The 16,803-nt window shown below is 34.2% G+C and overlaps 2 protein-coding genes across 6 annotated transcripts; both read right to left on the reverse strand.

Annotated features, from left to right (window-relative positions):
* On the reverse strand, window positions 1,034–8,352 carry LOC109325251 (phosphatidylinositol/phosphatidylcholine transfer protein SFH9-like). Of its 4 annotated transcripts, none has more exons than XM_019557492.1 (16): window positions 8,217–8,352; window positions 7,317–7,364; window positions 6,896–7,196; window positions 6,503–6,602; window positions 5,988–6,254; window positions 5,800–5,877; window positions 5,147–5,248; window positions 5,018–5,067; window positions 4,807–4,906; window positions 4,600–4,707; window positions 4,424–4,516; window positions 3,632–3,716; window positions 2,674–3,059; window positions 2,503–2,577; window positions 1,469–1,634; window positions 1,034–1,375 (listed from the first exon to the last, which is right to left on the reverse strand). In XM_019557492.1, the coding sequence occupies exons 1-15, from the start codon at window positions 8,308–8,310 to the stop codon at window positions 1,581–1,583; spliced, it is 1,941 nt and encodes a 646-aa protein (XP_019413037.1). In that variant the 5' UTR covers window positions 8,311–8,352; the 3' UTR covers window positions 1,034–1,375; window positions 1,469–1,580. The 4 variants fall into 4 exon arrangements, with proteins under 4 accessions (XP_019413037.1, XP_019413039.1, XP_019413038.1 ...); XM_019557494.1 differs by having other exon boundaries at window positions 4,615–4,707; window positions 8,217–8,351; XM_019557493.1 differs by having other exon boundaries at window positions 4,615–4,707; window positions 6,896–7,202; window positions 8,217–8,351.
* Window positions 10,269–16,452, reverse strand: LOC109325249 (probable LRR receptor-like serine/threonine-protein kinase At5g48740). 2 transcript variants are annotated; one of them, XM_019557490.1, is made up of 16 exons: window positions 16,166–16,452; window positions 14,965–15,505; window positions 14,429–14,880; window positions 14,215–14,332; window positions 14,060–14,128; window positions 13,904–13,972; window positions 13,754–13,822; window positions 13,554–13,625; window positions 13,384–13,452; window positions 13,070–13,302; window positions 12,785–12,990; window positions 12,163–12,289; window positions 11,962–12,030; window positions 11,569–11,758; window positions 11,359–11,491; window positions 10,271–10,824 (listed from the first exon to the last, which is right to left on the reverse strand). In XM_019557490.1, the coding sequence occupies exons 1-16, from the start codon at window positions 16,239–16,241 to the stop codon at window positions 10,606–10,608; spliced, it is 2,712 nt and encodes a 903-aa protein (XP_019413035.1). In that variant the 5' UTR covers window positions 16,242–16,452; the 3' UTR covers window positions 10,271–10,605. The 2 variants fall into 2 exon arrangements, with proteins under 2 accessions (XP_019413036.1, XP_019413035.1); XM_019557491.1 differs by lacking the exon at window positions 13,554–13,625 and having other exon boundaries at window positions 10,269–10,824.

Genomic DNA, 16,803 nt, shown 5'->3' on the forward strand with positions numbered 1-16,803 from the left:
CCGGGAAGTCATGTGTTCAACTTCTGGAAATAGTATCTTTGATTCTAATGATAAGACTGCATATATTTATCTTGGAAACAACTTTTCTGCTTTTATAATCGGATGATTTCCTTCTAATGGAGCACAAAAATTTCTTGAAAATTCCCTACAGCTTTATATCAGCTGGAGGTGGTTTCTCCATTTGGAACCATCATGATGGCCAGAGATGTGAAATTTGTTAAGCTAAAAGGTGCCATTAGGCTCTAACCTTGTTGTTTGGATTTTTTTGTTAATCTCAACTTTTGATCCTTTTGTTTTTTATTTATCTCATTTAAATATTCAAGAATATTTATATTGTTTTTTTTAAGTATACTCTTATTCATTACTCTATTTTTTAAGTAAGTCGTGGAAAGAAAATAACAATCAGAGTGATTAAGGAATATTGGAAAAACACTTTTTTGTAATGGGATATAGATAAATAAGAACAAAATGAATAAATCAACCATTTCACATAAAATAGTACATCTATATATGCTTCAAAGGGGAATACTAACAGCTTTGGCATTATTTAATGAAGAGAAAAGGGAAATCATTACATTTCACAACCCTATTTTAAATTGTATATATGCAAATATTATGTAACAACTTAAATTACCCTGGACCAACATGTTGGTCTAGTGGTGGAAATTATCGCTAAATTCCTAGCAAAATCAAAATGTTAAGAATTTGATTCTTAAGAGCGACAATTATTAGGAGCAGACACAAACATCGAAAGAGATTAATTCCTTACTCGAAAAATGTGAGGAAATATTCTTGGTAGTACCCAAAAAAATCTTAAATTACCCGAAATTAAATGTGAAATAAATTGATTAATTAAGATTTTCCTTGATCAGTTCAAAAAACAAAATTAAGGGTTGCCTTAATTTGACGAGTTCCAAAAACATTGCTTTCATGAGAAGGCAAGAAAAACTAGCAAATTAAAAGATAAGAGTTGTTCAATCACATTTTGATCTGTCTGAAATGTCCAATCAGTAATTCCTCAAAGAAGCATTTCTCTAAGTACTATAGTGATAAATAACATGTATCCATAACAAAGAATTCAAAGGGCAAGCATATCCTACAGTAAAATCCAAAATTTACTGCTATGTGCTTGCTATATGTTACAATACATCACAAAAAAATGTTACCATTTGAATGTATATGCTACTGGTGTTAAATACATCTGAATTGTAGTAGCATAATTTGTATCAATTGAATACTCTGTACAGAAAAGCCAACAAGAAAAATAGTGTGGTTAACATACACTGTTATACCTCTTGAAAAGAGAAAGCCCAAACCCCTCATATAAATTTCTTGATGTGTAGAGTATATACTCCCCATGATCAATTCCTACAACCTGAAAAGAAAGGGATATTAGAAGATACCTCTGTTTCATTCCAGGAGTGTGTGTAGGACTTGTGTTGATATATAAGATAAAAAGGAAAGTCACCTATGAGAATGCCTTCATAGGTGTTTAGGTAGGTATAGTAGTAATTCAGCTTTAGAGAATAAAAAAACATGGACTAGGAATCTTTGCAAACTGTTGCTGAAAAGTGTGATACTCATCTTTCTGGGGCATAACATCTGCTAGTTTTAGGCCAGCATGAGTTTGTCTCCTGTATTTTAATAAAGGTCATCATTATGGGTATCCACAAACATAATTTTAAGTTCTAGTAGGAAAAAACAGAACTATTTATGACTATATCTTCTTAGAATAATATACTTAGCAATACCAATGGAGATAGGCCATACATTCCATCTTTAAACTCCTTGTAAAAAATTCAAATATATTGAACTGTAACGTACTTTGAAGAAATGTGCACAAAAAGATATGAAAAGGGTCAATGAAAGTTCTACTATTCCTTTCCCACGAAATACATCAAAGAACAGCAAAAAACAGGTATTGCCACAGAATATTGGCATCTTTATGTGTGGCAAAACCTCTAAATTTTGTAAGGAGAAAAGTATGCAAGTCCATAGGGCAAATTCACAACTAACCCCAAACAATTTATTCCGTAGTATGTTTGCTGTCAAAGCAATGTAAAAGCCTAAAAGGAGATGAGGCTTGCTTTTGGAATCTGAACCACACATCATGTACATATTAGTAGACAAAGGGTCAGACATTTGTGCTTCTGAAGCATGTCATGGGCATTGGTTAGAGTGTTAGTTAGAATAACTGTTAGGGGTTGTTAGTTTATTGGAAATAAGGCATCTTACCTAGAAATAGGAAGAGGGGTGAGAGGGAGAATTATCTTGTCATTTGTTGAGATTAGTTAGGCCTTTGGGCATAGGGAGAGTTCTAGGTCTCTCGAATATCAAGAGAATTCAGTGTATTCATAGTGATTTTCGTCAATCTTATCCAGTTCATATTTCTAATCTGAACTGGTTTCTATCATCACAGTAGCAGTGTAAGACAGTCAATTTTAGTTAACAGGTTTACACATGGAGTTGTCAAACTGAAAGTGAGGGATAATAAAAACTTACATCAAATCTACCCTCTTTTAAGATTTCCATAGATTCAGCAAGCTCAACTTGCTTTGATGCAGTTGCAAACAGTGCCTAAAATGAAGAAGCAAAGTTAATCAACAAAGTAATGTTAAATCTTCAGATAATATGCCCATCAAAGTGATCAATTTTACAGTAGCAGACATGCACCTTCTTTGTCTTTTGCAAGTCATACTCTATGGATTTTATACGACTCAATGACTCTTGAAGAATATCTTCTTTCTCGGGAGGAATTGTTCTCGGTTTGTTGGCCATTTCAGTTATTACTGCCTCTAAATTCTGCAACCTCTGCCAAAGTGGCTCTTGTACTTCCTGAGTGATTAACTGTTCTTGAGAATTGGATTCCACTAACTGGGTTTGCTGATGGCTTTCTGGTTGGTTGTCTGCAGAGCGAACCACAAAAAATTCCCCCAAGGCTGTGAAAGCTGCATATATACAAGCTAAAACTTTTGCTATTGCTTGAGCACAAATACTTGTAGTGATGTTGAAAATTAGCTTTGCCAGTGGTCTTCTCGGATAATTGTGGGTTGAATCACCTATAAGATGCACCATTTTTTTATGATAGAACTTAGAATATATTCTACTAATACGAAAGGAGATAAAATACTACAGCAGAATAAATAAATCCTCCTAACTAGAAAAGTAAACAAAAGCTACAAAACAATGAGCTAAAGTGGCTCAAACTAGTAATAAAACTGTCAGCCACACCATCTCAGCAACAAACTGAAACTACATTACAAAGCATACATACTGAAATTTCAACCAAATATCTCTGACACAACAAAGCAATAAATATTCACCCAGTTTCAGAAATAATTTTACATGGCATCCTGGGCATGTGTAAGAATACGAAGCTCATATGTGTCATATTACATGGTTTAAGTTTGGACCAAGAAATAATTTGCCTAAAAAAATTTAACTACATAAATTTCTCTTTTCATTTTCTCCTGGCTGAAGTGATACATGTAAACCAAGATTGATCTCAGGTCATGTTGTACATTCTATTATCAAATTTCTACAAGCAATAACATGATCAATAACTGAAATATAAAAAAATAAAAAACAGATCAACCCCTATTTAGAAGAGGGCATGTTTGGGATCACATACTTGTTGAAGCAACATCCCCAACTTCTCTGATAGCACTTGCTTGCTTAACCACGTTGTGAATAGGTGCACGGTATCTCACCCTTCTCTGAAATATAGTCCCATATTAGACATGAGTTGCAGATAACCTATACTTTAGATGAAAGTTTCCAGCAGATTCATGCAAAAAGATTATTAGACATGTTCCTCACATTTGTCTTTTAAACACTAATTAAATATTAAAGGATGTAGACTTTCAATTTTAATCCAAAGGATGAAAAAGATCATGTACATTGTTGAGTGTGTATTATGAGACTAATTTTATATCATTGGTTAATTATAAGCAGTTTGTACTATAAAAAATCAACTTTTACTCCAATGCATAATTTCCAATTCCACTTAAGAAGTAATCTAATTAATCTAGATATATTTGGTATGTCACATTGTCAGCCACATACTTATAAGAAAGACTACACAGGATACAAAAGACGCTTGTTTTGACCATGAACCCATTGCTTTTGTCCGAAGATGATACATAACTTCCAATGTACATCAAAGAGTTAACAGCTAGCAAGATGCACTGAAGGAAAACAGAAAGATAAAAACGTAGAGAGGATGGCCCAGTGCACAAGGCTCCCACCTAGTGGGATCTGGGAAGGGTAGGCATACGCAGCCTTACCCTCACAAGCGAAGAGGCTTTTTTCCGCGATTTAAACCCATGATCTATAGGTCACAAGACAAACAACCTTATTGTTGTACCGAGGCCAACCTTAGAAAGATAAAAACGTAATTAAGGAAAATAGAAAGACATCTCACTTTCTCGCTAGAAGGAACTAATTGCATGAAGGTTGAAGGACCTGATCCTATATCTGACACCAATCCATTTTCTGATATTTCAGTGCTTGTAGCCTGTGAAGAAACAATCATGAGTGGAGCTTTCTATTTTATGCTGAAGAGTAATTGTACAGCATAAAAGAGCATTGACACTTAACTAATTTATGAGTGACCTTGTTGGCATATGACATGATATCTAATTCATCAGACACAGAAGAACTTCTTCTAGACTTCGTTAGCTTCAATGCTTCTCTAGTATGTAACAACTGTTGACAGAACACGGAAGTATAAGCTTCTGAAATGAGCAACAGTTCTTAAATGTGAATTAATATAAATGTGGGAGCCATCATTTCATAATACCATACTTTTAAAATGTCAGGATCATTCCAAGGTCCCTTGTTAGATCTAAGACACCCTCCATCATTTGGGCATGAACAACATCCACCCAGGAAATCTGGAAGTTGGCTGTTCAAAATATTCAAAATAAATGCTCATATAAGTTTCATTATTGTTTATTACAGACAATAGAAGCACTTAATTGATTGATACAGTAGACAGTACAAATACAACACAAACCTCGAGTCTATAACCTCTAACAACTTGCCAAGGAACTTGTTTCCTAAAACCTGAAATTCAGCATGAATCATTTCAACAATGCTTGTTCGTTTCTGAAGGCAAAATACATAGAGAAAGATACTTATATACATGTATTTTGGCAGTGGTCTTTGGATCAAGAAAGCCTTTTACTGTACTCCATAGTAGCTTGAACCCATTGCCAGCATTAACAATGAACATCTGGTTTAACGTCTGAAAAAAGAGCACATTCAAAAGTGAATAATAACTTTAATCCCAAATTATCCATGAAACTTTTGTTCTGGGAATCTGCGCTAAGGGAACAGTGCCTAGAAATATTTTATAGTTAGAATGCAGTATGTTAAAGATAAGCATAATGGTTTCATTAACAAGAATAGCTGCTTGTGTCCCTAATTCAGGTTCCTTCCGACATGCAATTGAGTACATGCACATACAAGTACCCTAATCAACATATGCATGCCATGGATGTTAAAATGAAAAAAGAAATCAAATAAACACTGAAAAGTTTAGGAAAATAATACACATATTTTGTATTAAATTCACATTTTTTCCTTTGTCGTGAATAGATTGCTTCCTTTTCCTATTTATTTCCAAAACATAAGTTTTGTTTACCTTTTTTAAAGAATTCTCTGTAAAAGATCTCAGTTGGATACTTAGGTTGAGACTGCCACTTTATAGATCACTACAGCAAAATAAAATATGGAAGCCCATATAACTATGATTTGTTCTCCAAGTTAAATTCAACTTCTATGACATTTAATTACCTCAGGGTAGTTATCACCATCAATTTTTTGCATGCGCATGACAAGATCACGTGCAACTTTGCTAAAGCTCACCCAATTCTGAAAAACGTACAAAGTAATTGAGAAGCCTTGACTTGCACAGAATGTTATTCAAGCTTATTCTCATTGTAATTATAATGACATAATGATGCTGTAAGCTTAGAATTTACCACGCCATGCACATCCAGTATCGTTGTTGTTCTATCTATGTGCCGCTTTGCTGCAATTGAACATGCTGGGTATTTCTCTTTAAACATTTTCTCAAATCCTTGAACATGGTATCTTAAAAACCGATCTACTGTGGTGACATTCATCAACTTGCTGGGTTCAACTTTTCCAAGTCTTTCAATATAAACTGGTCGCCCATCTTTGTCTACACCATGGAAACCATGAGGATAATGACGCTGAACCTCGTCACACTCTTCATATATGAAGTCCTACACATTTTTTATTGTAGCACATTTCCTTCAGTAATGGAAAGAATAAAATAATTCCTGATGGAACAAATAATATTGGGAAAATCTTCCAAATGGAGTACTGCACTGGATTTCTCCTCAATAGAACTACATGCTTTGGGGTCGCTGTTGTTAGTCCAAGACTCAGCTTAGCTCTTTCAATCTTTACGTGTCAATTAGTAAAGCTTTTCCATTTAAGTAAAAGAAACCAATGTACTACCAAACTTTACCTGTAAAATAGAATCTACTCCATTGTCCTTTCTCCAGTGGAGCATATCTGCCCACATCTGGACTGTTTTATCAATGTCAAACTTTCGGGCCTTAAGAAACCTGCAGCATGAAAACATCAGCAGCCTGTAGTACAATGTGTGTCCAAAGAATTTTTCTTTTGTCTGGAAAACTAGTTAAACAGGATTGTTTAAAGTCTCCTCAAAAGTTCCTGAAAACAATTTCAACATCTAAAAATGGCAATCTGGATAAATCATACATTTCATTAAACTGGTGGATTTACTAGAACTGCCGAAGGAAAAGTATTAATATATGGGAAGCTGGAAGTGACAAAATTGAGCTATGAAAAGAAAACTGCACACTCAACATGTAGCTTAGGTCTCACATCCATTTACCTCAGCATTGTGTGATAGTTATCATGGGAAGCTGGAAGCAGATCGTTTGTAAGTAGTTTTTCACGAAATGAATTCACAGCTTCTTCCTCGCTTGCATCACGGACATCTTCTATGAAGATAGAAGCACCTTGATAATCAAATACACGACTATTACGCTTCTTGAGACTATAAGTGAGTCTCGTTGAAGCAGTCATCGCTTTTCTCCTAAGAGATCTGGATCGAGACTTCCGCAACTCATCCTCAGAGGTCTCTGGCTCAAAACTCCCACCCCTCTCATCTTCTTGAATCAATACTTCTTCTCCTAAACCCATAATAATCATCGAGTGTCAAAACTATAATCCAGAACACACAAACAAAAATAACAAAGATAAGTACTAGATAATCAACATCTCAAATGCCAGACATTACATAGATTTTGTACCTGGCATTCTACTCAAGACGCTAGAAATTCGAACCAAGATGGCCTCTGCATCAGGAAAACAATAAGTACAATTGATAATAACAAGACTCGTAACTGTCAGTGACGTATGGGTAACAGTGTATAAATTCATACACTATTAGTGTATACATTCTTTTATCTAATAATAAATGAAAACTGGAACCTACGTTAATAGAATACTCAACAGCTAAGCCTCATGCTTGAAGAAAAAAATAAAATATAACATTCATCAAGAATTCATATATTACACAATTAATAACATTATTCAGCTGAATTAAATCCATTAAAGAACAAAAACAAAAAGATCCCAAATCAATCAACAAATCTATATAGCTATATACAATAAGATTAACACTGCATTAACATTACACCATTAACAAGATGAATAATGTTATTAATTGTGTAATATATGAACTTAATTCAGCTGAATAATGTTATTACTTGTGTAATAAGATTGAAATTGAAAACATTAGTAATCTAGAACCTTCTACGATCATCTAAGACTTAGACATCAATAAATAACACAAAATTGATCGAGAAATGATAAATTAATGTATAATCGGATCCCCAAATGAAGAAAAAAACCCTACAAAAGTAAATCAATAAAAAATAAATAAAATGTGACCTTGATGCCACAAGAAAAAAACCACATTGCATTAAAATAAGATTAGAATCACAAAATCAAATTGAATGGAATCTAGAATACATATAAAAACAGAAAATTTAAGCAATGATTGTAAGAAAAAATAGCACAATTAAATTGAATTATAGAAAAAAGAGAAGGTAGAATTTATAAAGTGATTGATTTGATGAAAGGAGAGAGTAGAAAAGTGAGAATGCATAATTGAAAACGGCGTCGTAATGATGAATATTATACCTGAGAGAGTTGGTAACAAAAATGTGAATTGAATTGTAAGATCGAAATGGGAATTCTCAACTTCGGAGGAGAGAGAAAAGAAGAATAACGTAGGAACATGAAAAGTAGAGAGAGAGAGCTATCAAAAGTGTCAGCAGTTGCGTGCAACAGCAACTTCACCTAAGTGATGTTTGTCTCGCTTTCAGAAATCGAATTTTATATTTTGTCGTTTTAGTTGTTTGGTGACACTTGTAATATTAGATTAATGTTTTGTTGGTAATCTTCCGAATTAATCCGAAAGTGAAATTTGAGAAAAAATTTATGATATGTTCAATCATAAATCATAAATGGATGCTCTTCTTAAAGCAAAAGCAAAAAAACAGAGAAAATAATATTTAATTTTTTAATTAATTTGATATGTTTTCATTGCTTCGAGGACAAAGTTCAAAATAACATTTAAGAGAACAAAACTTTGTGAGTTGGTAAGAGGGTATATCATTTTTTTTTTCTAAATACATAGATGTTTGGCCGTTAAATGGCATATTAGTTGAATAATATGTAACTATAATAAATATAATAATTTTATAAATATAAATATTATTATTTGTAATATAATATAATTTTATAACAAAACTATTTTATATTGTATTGGTATGGGATAGATTTACCGATTTTATGGTTGAAACAACTGATATGATATTAATAACTATGGCTCTAATACTATCCAAGTTCCCCAGTGGAGTTTATTAATAGGGGGAGCTTCCACAAGTTGTGTCATTGGATGTATCACTAACATGTAATTAATTGATAAAATATATTTAAATTAAAAAATTAATAATTAACTATTTACTGACCAATCATAACGAATAGTACATGTAGTGGTACAATTTGTGAGATGTATCGAGTAATATGAGGATTAAATCGAGTAGCGTAGATTCTGGCATAAGATTAAGCCTGATAAGAAAATAACTACCTTAAATGGATTTAATTGTCCACAAATTTCAAGAGAAAGTGATGTGTAGATAATTTTTATTTGGGAATGTTGATTTTTTTTAAAAATTAAATTGAGAAATTATTAGTACGTTAATATTTGTTGTGGGTGAAACTCCACCCTCAAACTCCTACACTCTACCATCTAACAACCTTGTAATTTCCATCTTTTGTTGATAGTAACTCGAACCCACAACCTCCTGCACTTCATTTCTGACGATCACTTTCTTCACTATCAGATCACCTTATGACTCCCGATCAACTTGGAATCTGAATGCCACCATTATGAGTTCTGATCACCTTATATTGGAATTTGATTTGTATATTTCAGTTTACTAAGAACTAATCCCTTTCGATAACGAATATTTGTCTTTGATCTTGTACGATATCCGGAAATCCAATAAAACTTTGTACACCGTTGAACCAATATTTGTTTTATATGTAGTTGGTCAAATAGGAAAATGAAGGTGACTGGTCTGAACAGTTAAAAACTGAAATTAGGTTCCAAACAACAACAACCATGGAATTCTTTGTAGAAATGTAGATTCCTGATTTGTAATGACCTGTTAAAAATACCCTTTGTGGTATTTAATACTAAATGGTTTATTTATGTTGTCATGGGTTATCATTAGATTGGAGTAGGTTTAATGAAAATTGCACTCCAAATTGTTATCATTAGATTGAGTTGGGATGAATTTTATGATGATAAAACATTATGACGTGGTAGTCGGCCTAATCTAGTGGGATAAAAGGTTGGTTGTTGTTTGTCGTTGTATCATGTCAAAAATGACAATTTGTTTTATCAGTCTTGCCCATTGAAACATAATTCTCTCATTTTCGTAGAGAACCACGAATTGGTTCTCTCATACCAATTCATGTTTTTTGTGTGAACTGATTGATTCCCTTTAAGGAACAAACCGGATTTTACCTACAGCTTAAGTAAAAAAGGAATAATTGGTAATATATACTCACTTGTATGAATAAGTTACAACAAACAATTTTTTTATCTTTGGGTAGTTCTTCTATGGTGAAACAAAAGTTGATTCAAACCTACAAGAAGCAACCAACAAGGCGACAGTCCAGTGGTGTAAGGCTCTGCTATATCCACATGATGACCAAAAAGTCAAGAGCTTAATTCTTGTGTGCGACACTCGTTCGCAGGGCAACCTCACAGTACTAGAAACGACTGAGCAGAGAGCTATGGAAACAAACCTTACTAAATATACCTCTACCGTATCAGTATTTGACAGGATAACGTACTACATAATACATATACGCACCCGTACCAAAGAAAACCATGTATCTGATAACTATAGTCTTGCCACTTATGCTAACTACATAGGACATGTTACTAAAAGGATAGCAATTGAGATCATCTCATTGTTCCTGTTCAGAATAACTACCCATTTGTGAAGCTGTTTATAACTAATTCTGATTTTGACAAGATTCAATGAATCTGAGTTGTGTACTATAAGCTTCCTTTAGCTCTGCTAATACCTCTGCAATAAGTGGCCTTTGTGAAGCATTCATTTCCACTGATTTTATAGCAATCAATGTTGCTTTTCTCATGCTCTCTATATCAAAAGTTCCTTGTATGCTTTCATCCACAACTTCATATGCACCAGCTTGCAAGTAGGGCTTGGCCTGCATTTGGAAAGTTTGAATGAGCAATGTAATTGGAAGCAACATTGAAAGATAAGCTAAACAAGTTAAGGAAAGAAAGACACATTTGTATGGAGGATATAAAGTCTTAGTAGGGCAAGCAAGGGACAATAAAGGGTGGCCTGATGCACGAGGCACCAACCTAGTGGAGTCTGAGGAGGGCAGATGTAAGTAGCCTTACCATGGTGCTGACTGTCGAGGCTCACCCTCGAGGAAGCTATTTTGAGGATTTGAATCTATGACCTCTAGATCATAAGATAAGCAACTCGACCATCGTGTCGAGGCTCATCGCAAGCAAGGGACAACAAACATGTATAAAATGTGAGTAGTTATTTCTCTATTGGACAAAGTAGAGTTTGAGGATGGTAAAATATGCATTATCAAGAATTCTATCAAGACCAACAATACTTGATTTCCAAATGATATAAGCAACTATTTTTCCTATCAAATTTGAGATGCATGAGGAAATCTTTAAGATGTTCCTTTGTAGAAACAATTGAAGGAACTTTAGGTTACCCATAACACCAAGTTGAACGAGTCAGGAGTTCCGGAATGAGTCAATGGCTCTCTTCCACAAATGAGTTCCAAAAGAACAACTCCGAAGCTATATACATCACTTTTCTCTGTCAGCTGTTGAGTGGAATAGTACCTGCACATGTAGATTTAGCGAAATTTCGTATAAGGTTATAAAAAGAAATTCATATTTACTTCATTTCGATGACATACTCTGGATCTAGATACCCAGCAGTTCCCTTGACAACAGTGGTGACATGAGTTGCATCTGTCTGAGTTACTTGCTTAGATAAGCCGAAGTCACAGACCTTAGCATTCATCTCCATATCCAAGAGGATGTTACTACACTTGATATCGCGGTGTATGATTCGCGGTTCACTTCCATTATGCAAATAGTCCAATCCTTCACAATGACAAAAGAAGTGATTAAGATATACACTTTAATGTGTATTGAACTAATATGAAACATAGTTATACCATCCTTTTGTCCCTTGAAGGATATAGTATGTTAATATTTGTTCAAAGAAGAGTCTAACAATGACTAAGAAAAACATGATAATGTTACTTGTTTCAAAGAAAAGATTTGTTAACAACTTGGTATAGTACCTTTTGCTGCATCGACTGCAATTTTCAACCTTCGAACCCAGCTTAAGGGTGTTTTTCGGCGGTTTGCACCTAATAAAAAGATTGATGGAGGGGTTGAAATGCAATGTTAGACATAGAACTCTACTTCTGACTTCATTGTTGGAATCTATGAAAGAAAAGGGATGGAAAAGTAGAATTTTTTGTTGTTCATGCATGTAGTACCATAGAGGTGATCAGCAAGGGATCCACCAGGCAAGTACTCATAAACTAATATCTGATGTTTCGGTTCATGACAAAATCCTTCTAGAGAAACAAGATTTTGATGGCGGATTTTCGACAAGAGATGTATCTAGCACAAGAGAATATATGAAAGTTAGGCAAAACAAATTTGAAATAGAAGAGATTTTCAATGTTCTCAAAATTAGAGACACAACTTAAATGGCTCAAGGTAATGTATAAGAAGAATCTCATTCATTCAGAAATAGTTGAGAAAATTTATTTCATTATTATTCAGTGATTTGTTGCATAAAGCATAACTATACATTGATGACTTATATTCTAAGATGGATATGGCCACAAGCAAAATATGCTTACACCATAATAAGACCAATATGTATTCTGCAACCGCACTTGAACTATATTATAGACCATGATGGTGTGTAGCAGCTGACCCGCAATAGTCCCAAGCAATGATGCAAATTGCAGAGTGCATCACGTGATGCGGCCGCAATATTGTGATTGTGGTGACCATGATAGTGTGTAATGCACAATTTTGTTTTACTTAGTTCAGCTTTACTTTTATAAGCATCTAGTGTTATATGCAAGAGGAATTCAGTTAATGAACCTCATTCATAAAAGAATCAACTCCAAGTTGGGATTTGTCAAACCGAACTTTAACAGCTACCGGTTTTCCATTTGGAAGTTTTCCAAGGTAAACGGATCCAAAACTTCCCCGTCCGACGACTTCTTTAAAATTGCTTGTAGCTGCTTTGATTTCTTTGTAGCTAAAGACTTTTTCAGGACCCCAGTTCTTCATATCTGTTTCTTCTCCTTAAAGCCATTAGTTAACATCGCATTAACACATGAAAAAATATACGAAAAATATAGTCGTGATGTCAAGAACACATACTTGTATGACAGACTTCATATCTCTTGTTAGTTATGTATATAACTACTAGAACACATATCAAGATAAGAGCAAGTGTAGCTCCTCCAACCGCGCCTACTATGATCGGTAGATGGTTATGTTCGTTGTGTTTCTTTTTGCGAACTATAGTCACTAGTGGTGTCTGAATCGGAGGATTGGATGATGCATCAACACATGTGGTTGTGGAAAAAGTAAGGCATAAGTTCCCTGATGTTCTGCACAAGACCAATGTATCAATATACTTACTTTTTAAGGGCCGATACGAGTATCGGATACGATACGATACGTATCCATACCTGATATCTAAGGTTTCTTTGTTCAAAGACTGAGAAAGTGGACCTTGAAGCTTGTTGTTTTCCAAGTTCCTGCAGAATGATAAGTATAGTAAGATAGATGAAGAATAAGAAGCCGAAAAAATAAAATAGAAACAATAGATGAGAATCGAATTTATCTGATGATCACTTACAGTAAATGGAGGTTCTCTAACTCTCCTAAGCTATCAGGAACAGTTCCTTGTAGCATATTGTTTTTCAAGTCTCTTCACATGTAAAAAGCAAAGAAAGAAAGGTGACAAAAGTGGAATATAAGATTGATATTACAATTTTTATCTAAAGAGTAAAGAAAGAAAACAAATGTTTCTGTGAAAATGTTGGAAATATAACTCACAATATTTGAAGGTTAATCAAGTTATCAAGATCTACACCAAAGGATGTTAGCTGATTGAAACTAAGGTTCCTGAAAGTTTGAGTAGTCATTAGTCATTACAATTATTTCCGGAAAATCTATATTCGAGTTCATGTTCATTGGAGGCATTACAGTTTTTCAAGATGTTGCAAGCTACTCAAATCCTGAATTTCACCAGCAAGTGATGTGTTATGCAAATCTCTGATAAATAAGGAGACTGGTTATTAACATAAGAGATTGACTATGAGAAACACGAACGGATGACGCCGAAATAATTGAAGAAATTACAGTGTTTTTAGGTCCAACAAGTCACCAAATGTAGGACCAATTGATCTCAAATTTATGTTTGAGAGATCCCTGAAAAAAATTCCATAACTTTTAGACCTTCGCCGAAATAAAGAACCATTATATCGAGAGAGTAGAAGAATATGAAGTTCACACACAATGATGTAACAAGGCTTCCTTCACAATCAATGTGATTCCATGGGAAAGGTGAGCATGGATCATCTTGCCATCCTAAATCTAAGCCAGTGGACTGCTGAATAACCTGCATTGCTGAAACTGTAACACGATTTCCGCAACCGATCGGTTAATAACAAGAACTATAGTTAGTGGAAATGTTAACGAAGTGTATACTCGGACAAGGTGGTTAAGAACCTGTAGTTGAGGAGACTTCAGATGGAATATCAACCATATTATATACCTCAAATGCATTGATCTGAGGGTAGAAGTTGATACTACTTAGTGTTATATTCAAGCTATTGATACCCTTTAGTGTAACATATAAAGCACTGATTTCTGAGCCCTTTATTGTATAGTTTGATTTTACAATATCTCCATTTACCAATATATCGAATGAGGGGAACACTGGAAGAATTCCGGCAAAATAGAGGATGATATAGTAGTCCCCTAATACATCAAGAGGGAGGTTATATGTCAGTGTGTTTCGCCGCATCAAGACTCTGCCAGTTTGAAGAACAGAAATCGGTGGCTTCTCCATGACATTAGACTGGTTGAAGCTGTTATGAATCTTAAACTCGGCCGTAGCATGAAATGGTGTGAAACTTCTGTCAGCATTCCATATTCTATCATATGGATCCATAGGATACCTGTACTTTACAAGATAAACCATGATAATCAAAACTTGTTACCAAAATTTTGACGAAAATGTAAAACATTGGTGTGCTTCTTACCGAATAGACTCATTCGTGTAACCACAATCAATTCGATGACTCTTCCGAAGTAACTTATTCGGAAAATCTTCTTTGCCTTTTGTGTAGGATCCTTTAGGAAGTGGTCTGATTTCAAGTGAAGAAATAACCGGAGAACCACAACTCGGAATCGCATTTAAACAAAATGGCAGTGTGTCCTTATTGACTATCCATAGAAATTCTTCTATGCATGGATCATCTTTTGCAAGATTTATATTAGCAGCAATAGCTGTTCCAAGAGAAACATAGAACTTAGGTGGTTTTCGAAGTCCATCATAGTTCTTGTATACAAATTTTGCTCTCACAAGAATCAATGTAGTTGCATTGTCCACTGGTATTCTATAGCATATGCGACCTCTCGATTTCGGGAAGAATCGAGCTGAGACATTTTTTGACAAGGAACCATCACTATAATTGATGGTCATTGACTTCCCTGTGGTTATGTAAGCAATGTCTGGTACCCATGAAATGTTAGATGAATCACTGAAACTGGTTGTTCCACCACAAGATAGACTCAAGAAACCTGTTTCATGAAATTCGAAGAACTATCGGAAACTAAACTAAGTTGGTTTTGAGAAAATAGAAACATGATGGAATGAAATATCATCATATATAATAAGGTAGCCTTCAGCTGCAGACAGAACATGATGGAACAACATGTTATGTACTATTGTCTTCAGTTCAACCCCTTTCAGTGGAACCAAAAAGTACTATTTTTCAGCATCATGTTATTGTTTTCTTTTTTATTTACAAGTACAAGATTTTCTAATTTGTTGTTGAGAAAATGAGAAGAAACTGTTGTATATTTTAGATGAATATTGCTTTGAAAATTCACCAGCTCAAGTTTTTAAATTGTAGCAACACTTAAAAGTAGCACATTATTAGGACTTAAGCATACGAGGACTCAACCCAAAAAACTAGTCTAAGTGGGAGAATTTCATGACTTAAGTACCAGATTGAGTTTGCTATACTATCGAATGTGGAACTCCTAATATTATCACCCCTTTAAGGGTCAATGTCCATAGTGGCTTTCAATCTATCAACACTAAATATGTATTCAGTAATATACCTTAATCCAACCGTATAGGTAATGTATGAATGTACAATTTTCTACTTAATATTTCTAACAATAGAAGAATTGGTTTAAAAATTGTACTATTTTTTATAGAAGTAGAAGACTTACCATCTTGTCCACAGAAAGTGACAAACCAAAAGTTAGAAAACAGAAAGAAGAAAACCCAAGTATCCCTCAAGTCCATGAACTCTGTGATGACTACTATAAAGCCAAATGTTGTGTTTCTCTTTTAAGAACAAAGGACAATAAGAATACATAAATGTAGTGTTGAAGTTATGTAATGAATTGATCCATAACCATCATTCTTGAAAAGAACAATGAGCACAGTATATGGAAAAGAATGGTAAAACTTGAAAGAAAGGAAAAGAACACAAATAGGAATTCAGAAAAGAGTATTGGTTATAAGAGAAGGAAACAAGAAAATAGTGCATATTTATATGACTTGGTAGTAGTGGAGATTATGATTACAGCACTGCAGAGTCATTCAAGATGGATAAATCATTGCATTATTTTAGAAGATGAGTCTCGATGCAATGGTAAGGTTGTTTGTCTTGTGACCTAGTCTGGAGGTAAGGTAGTATACATCGTACATCTATGCTCCCCGGTCATTATTGAATGGAAGACTCATGCACTTAGCCGCATTTTTCTGTTTAATATTAACATTAACTTAGACTAAACTTTGCCATAACGATAAAGTTACTGTTCAATAGACGTCATACAATTAAATCATGAAAATAGTCTCTTCG

Source organism: Lupinus angustifolius, chromosome LG13, assembly GCF_001865875.1.
Source record: "Lupinus angustifolius cultivar Tanjil chromosome LG13, LupAngTanjil_v1.0, whole genome shotgun sequence".
NCBI classification, from domain to species: Eukaryota; Viridiplantae; Streptophyta; class Magnoliopsida; order Fabales; family Fabaceae; genus Lupinus; species Lupinus angustifolius.